At 43.5% G+C, this 6000-nt stretch overlaps 1 protein-coding gene across 3 annotated transcripts in view; it reads left to right on the forward strand.

Annotated features, from left to right (window-relative positions):
• The window catches only part of TCTN3 (tectonic family member 3), a 29675-nt gene extending 26041 nt beyond the window's left edge, over positions 1-3634 (forward strand). For all 3 annotated transcript variants that reach the window (XM_011963916.1, XM_011963915.1, XM_011963917.1), the window contains one exon: positions 3052-3634. In XM_011963916.1, coding sequence (XP_011819306.1) covers positions 3052-3288 — 237 coding nt within the window. In that variant the 3' untranslated portion in view covers positions 3289-3634. The remainder of the gene's footprint in view (positions 1-3051) is intronic.
• The last annotated feature ends 2366 nt before the right edge of the window (positions 3635-6000 follow it).

Raw genomic sequence — 6000 nt, forward strand, 5'->3', positions numbered from 1 at the left:
CTGCCTCAGCCTCCCGAGTAGCTGGGACTACAGGCGCCCGCCACGTCGCCCGGCTAGTTTTTTGTATTTTTTAGTAGAGACAGGGTTTCACCGTGTTAGCCAGGATGGTCTCGATCTCCTGACCTCATGATCCGCCCATCTCGGCCTCCCAAAGTGCTGGGATTACAGGCTTGAGCCACCGCGCCCGGCCGGTTTTCTCTTTATTGTGAGAAACTTTCCCCATGTTTGTCAATCTTCAACTCTCTATCCAAAATAAGAGTAAGCTGTTAAGCTGACTGAAAGCTCTGTGATTGTGGGTGACACTGACTGACTTGTGGACATCACTGTGGAGCAGTTATCCGTAAGCATTTTAGAGCTAAATTAGAGAAGGGATAATTCTCCATTTTTCGTTCCATGCCTCACTCTGACCTTCTTTATGCCCAATGTCCCTGAGTCCAGAATTTCTCTGGCTTAAGTTGTTTAATCTCTTGTTGAGGGGGAGAAGGAGTAGTTGCCTGGTTGCATTGAAGGGATATCATTTAGTAATGATTTTCCATCCATCCCTCATCCCTTCCTCTGTTACCTCCTGTCACTGAGTCTTGAGAGTTCCACAGAGAAAATCTGCTTGTGTCTTGTCTCTGAAAACTTTCAGGCTTGGCCTTCTTTCCCTCTGTTGAACCTTGCTGCCATCTGCTTTCTGGTTTTGCATATTATGATGTCTCCCCATTCCAGTGAACATGGAGTTTTTGTATCTGTTTCTTGTTGGATTGGAGTGGTTTGAAGATATAGAGGGAGAAGACACGTTTTTATGCTGTTGTCTTCAAATCTAGTAGTAGCTCTTAATGAGCACATATTCTGGGTGCCTCTGAAAGAACAACTCAGTTTGAACAATTTTTGTCATGTGGGGTTTCTCTGCCACTGAAACACCACTATAAAGATATTAATATATATACTTGAGCAGACATTGGCCTAAAGGTTGCCTTCTTGGGTTAATAGTTACATTAGAGTTCAATTCTGGGTATGGGGTGACCCCAAGGCTACAGAAGTTCCCTGATTTGGGAGTTCGAGAGGCTAATGATACTCTTTTTCCCTGCCTAAGTTTGAAACCAATTAAAAGGAGTCACATAAAGATAATCAAATATCAGTTTTATTACTAATTAATACTAGGTGGATATGATTTGGGTATATAGCAATGTTCAATACCACACTCTTCCATCATGAGACCACTATCCCAATTCCAACCACAGCTCCTTTGGGAATTTTCCTGGGACTGCTAGTGGACAGTTTCAAATCTGCCCCCCTCCTAAAAGCTCTGAAATAAGTTAGAATAACACATTGATTCGATCAACTTCTAGATGACACTGAACCCATAGCTGAAAAATCATTCCCTATTCCGTTTCCCAACCCAAAGTATTTCTTACCATTTCAGCCAGTATAGGTCACCAGGCATTTTGCAGTGAGTTTACATAACAATATTAACATGCTTCAATAATGTCAACTATGAAGATTTGCTCCAAAAATTGAATATATGTCCTCTCCCCATTATAAAATTCCTGAAGGAAAACTAAAGTCCTAATACTAAATCTTTTTGTAAATTTAAGTCAAAAGAAAGTTTATTACTTATTCATAGGTAATAAGTTCTTATCCATTTTCTTTCTCTGATTAGTCTCAGCCGGTCTTCAATGCCTGGCCGGAGTTAGGAATCCCTCGGCAGCTTCAGCCTGGGCTGGCCATCCTTGTAACGTATGTGGTTCTTTCAGTGCCTCAGAAGTTATATTAATCCTATGCCAAGTCCCTCGTGAGCCTTACTATGTTAAAAAAAAAGGCCGGGCGCGGTGGCTCACGCCTGTAATCCCAACACTTTGGGAGGCCGAGGTGGGTGGATCACTAGGTCAGGAGATAGAGACCATCCTGGCTAATACGGTGAAATCCTGTCTCTACTAAAAATACAAAAAATTAGCCAAGGCGTAGTGGTGGGCGCCTGTAGTCCCAGATACTCAGGAGGCTGAGGCAGGAGAATGGCGTGAACCTGGGAGGCAGAGCTTGCAGTGAGCCAAGATCGCGCCACTGCACTCCAGCCTGGGTGACAGAGTGAGACTCCATCTCAAAAAAAAAAAAAATTTAGTCAGGTGTGGTTGTGCACTCCTATAGTCTTAGCTACTCAGGAGGCTGAGGCAGGAGGATCACTTGAGCCCAGGAGGTCAAGTCTGCAGTGAGCAATGATTGCACCACTCCACTCCAGTCTGGGTGACAGAGCAAGATCCTGTCTCTAAAAACAAACAAGTGGCGGTCCCTAGGAGAGTTATTCTAGGCAAAATTATATTCCCAGAGCTTGGTACTTACTGTTGCCAAAGACCACAGCAAATGCATGATATGTTCATCAGAGTGAAGGACGGTGAATGAAGAAAATTTTCAAGTTTAACAAAATAATTATTTATTGTCCAAAAATTATAATCAAAAGTTTGCTTGTTGAGCTGAGTCAAAACAAAGGGAATTCATTTTAGATAAACATGATTCCAGACATCATCAGGCTGCAGCTGTATCTACCAAAGCTACATCTGTTAGGTCAGATACTTGAGTCAGTCTGACAAGATCCCTTCTAGGAACATCTGTTTTATTTGACATGAATTGGTGGGTGGTTGAAAAGATCCTTCCAACCCTGAGAGTCTGTGAGTGACCTTTCTGCCATTTGAGAAGGAATAGAATTGCTACTACTACTTCCACTTGTACATATGTACTGTTTCAGAGCCTGGAGCCTTCTGATAGAGTTGCTAAGCATGTAAGAGTAGCAGTTTTGCCATGTGGCCTCTCTGATATCAGGCAGCTCCCCAGCTAAGGGAAGCTAGAGTCAGGGTTTAGGTAGGTGTAACTGTTCAGTTCTGCTATCATTGACTGTTGCTAAGATATTCATTTCCTTGTGTCTCACTGAAAGAGAGACCAATATGAGATAAAGGTATATCTTGCTTAGAATAATTCATTTCTCTCTTCAGGAAAAGTAATGATAATAGCCAAGTTAGAGTGCTATATGAACGGGTACCACGCGCTGACCTGTCATTGACTTTCTTCCTGTAGGATTCTCAACAAGTTACAGAAGTATCTTTGACAACTATTGTGAACTTTGTGGACATTACCCAGAAGCCAGAGACTCCAAGGGGCCAACCCAAAATGGACTGGAAATTGCCATTTGACTTCTTCTTTCCCTTCAGAGTGGTATTCAGCAGAGGAGTATTCTCTCAAAAATGCTCAGTCTCTCCCATCCTTATCCTGTGCCTCTTACTACTTGGAGTTCTCAACCTAGAGACTACATGAAGAAAAGAAAATAATCAGATTTCAATTTTCCCTGTGGGAAACTCTGAGGCAGCCACTTATCTTGGCTAAATAGATCCTCACCTGCTCTTGACCAGAGAGCATTTAGGATAATAGAGGACCTAACTGAAGGAATCCTTGTATATGAAAGGAGTTATTTTAGAAAAGCAATAAAAATATTTTATTCATCATAGCTCTCTGCTTTGGGCTCTGCAGACCACCAGGTACACAGGAGGCCCTCTGTTTCTCAAGCTGGGAAGGCCAAGAGCCTTCCTCCAGCCTTTCTGGTTATGTTACACCTAGCTGAATGTTTACAAGGTCTGAATCCATCTGCCCTCAGGCACAGTTGCCTCTGGACTATAGTGGAGCTAACTGTTTGGAACAGAAAACTGCTGGCTGTCAATTTTGTCCGGTTCCTTTGCCAACATCTGGGTACACCCTTTGCCCAGACATGAGTGGGGAAAGCAGTTCTTTCTCCTCAGTTTCCAAAGTAAATGGGGAATCCCAGCTTTCTTTTCTACTAGCAAATGACCCTACCATTTATTTCTGCCTTTTTCTTCCTTTCATTGTGGTGAGGAAAAATAAAACTAGTTGAGAGCTTTGTTGTATTAATTCCAGCAGCATGGTAGAAGGCAGCTGACCTGTGGTCTGCCTCCTGATTATGCTTCTATGTGTGTGAGGTTTGGGGAAAAAAAGGCCGGATAGAGTGGCTCATTCCTGTAATCCCAGCACTTTGGGAGGCTGAGGCAAGAGGGCTGCTTGAGGTCAGGAGTTTGAGACCAGCCTGAGCAATGTAGCAAGACTACATCTCTACAAAAAAATTGAAAAGCTGGCCGGGCACAGTGGCTCACACCTGTAATCCCAGCACTTTGGGAGGCCAAGGTGGGTGGATCATGAGGTCAGGAGTTCAACACCAGCCTGCAACATGGTGAAACCCCATCTCTACTAAAAACACAAAAATTAGCCGGGCATGGTGGTGGGTGCCTGTAATCCCAGCTACTCGGGAGGCTGAGGCAGGAGAATCGCTTGAACCAGGGAGGTGGAAGTTGCAGTGAGCCGAGATTGCGCCATTGCACTCCAGCTTGGGCAACAAGAGCAAAACTCTGTCTAAAAGAAAAAAAAAGAAGAAAAGCTTAGCCAGGCATGGTGCCACACACTTGTGGTCCCAGCTACTCAGGAAGTCGTGAGGTGGGAGGATCACTTGAGCCCAGGGAGTCAAGGCTGCAGGAAGCCATGATCATGCCACTGTATTCCAGCCTGGGCAACAGAGCAAGACTGTCCCAAAAAAAGGACGAGGGGTGTGCAGGGAGGGAGAAAACTTTCATAAATACACAATAGCATTTAAATCAGGGGACTTAGGTTCTTTTCCTTGGAGATATACTCTGAAGACCCCAGTTTTGTGACACTGACTTTAGTGAGTCCAGCATAAAATCTATTTTTTTTTTTAGCACAAGGCAGTGGCAGCTTACAAAGGGCCTTGCCTGCCCTGCCAGTTCAGAGATTCTGGCTTGCAGAGAAAACAAGGTAATTTCCTATTATCACTCTTGGACAGGTAGGAATTGATTGGGAACTGTGATAGAAAATATTAAAAGGTTTAGGCCTGGAGCAGAATTATCCTAGCCTTGTAATTAAGGCAAATTTTTGGTGGAAGATATCAAATCTACTTGTTTTAAACTTTAAATCCATTTTACAAAGAATTGAATCTAAAGAATAGAATGTACTAGAACAACTTCAGTGAAACTCTGAAATGTGGAATTGTAAGGTGCAGCTCCTCAGTGACCTAACAATTTAGTGGGGGGAGATTGACATGTAACACAGGAGACTACATTTGTTCAGAAAAGCAATCAGTGTGGCCTAGACTAGTGAGGGGCAAGTTTGGAACTAACGTGGCAGGATGTAGGGCACTGGGAGAGTGAGTGGGAGGGAGGTGATCCCAGGAGCCTAGAACAACCCTCATGAAGGCCCAGGGTTTTTCATGGGCAGGAGGGTTCGGGGCCTGAAGTGACTAGTAGAAACACTGAATGGGCCAAGCAGCCAAGATAAGCAGGATGGCAGCTCCTTTTGTGGGGACTTGAAAGCCAGACAGACAGAACTGGGAGATAGTTTGGTTTTCTTCACAGCATATTAATGCTCTGAAATTAAAACTGCCTTTTAATAAAGCATATGCTTAGTTATAATCCTGCTTCATGAGAAGAAAATGCTCATTTATAAACGTCATCTCTATCATTTTGCCCTTTTCCAAAGCACTTGGAAAGTAACCAGTTTCCCTGAAAGAAAAAGCAAAGTTTTGAGCAGTTGTTATTAAATTAGAGGAAGCGCTTCTGTACAAGGGGAAGTCAGCAGCTGGGAAGCTGATAGCACAGATCCCACTATAGTCCATTTCACAGACATTTCATTCAGTAACCCTGCTTCCGAGGAGACCTGTAGTCAACTGACCACAAAGCTAATAGAGTGTTTAAGTGTTACAGGTTTGGGCTTCTTAAAGGAAAATAATACGTGACAACTCATCCTCATCTATGGGGTAGCAGACATCCAGTCCACTGCTGACACACTACCTGCCACTTTCAGAATCTGGTCCCTCTTGGTCCGTGATTCAGATCCTTAGCCCCATGCTGAAGTGCTATGAGACCATTTTGTGCCTTTAAACAAAGTATATGTCAAATATAATTCACATGCCATAAAATTCATCCTCTTAAAGTATACAATTCACTGGTT

The sequence above is a fragment of the Colobus angolensis genome, unplaced genomic scaffold (assembly GCF_000951035.1).
Source record: "Colobus angolensis palliatus isolate OR3802 unplaced genomic scaffold, Cang.pa_1.0 Scaffold630, whole genome shotgun sequence".
NCBI classification, from domain to species: domain Eukaryota; kingdom Metazoa; phylum Chordata; class Mammalia; order Primates; family Cercopithecidae; genus Colobus; species Colobus angolensis.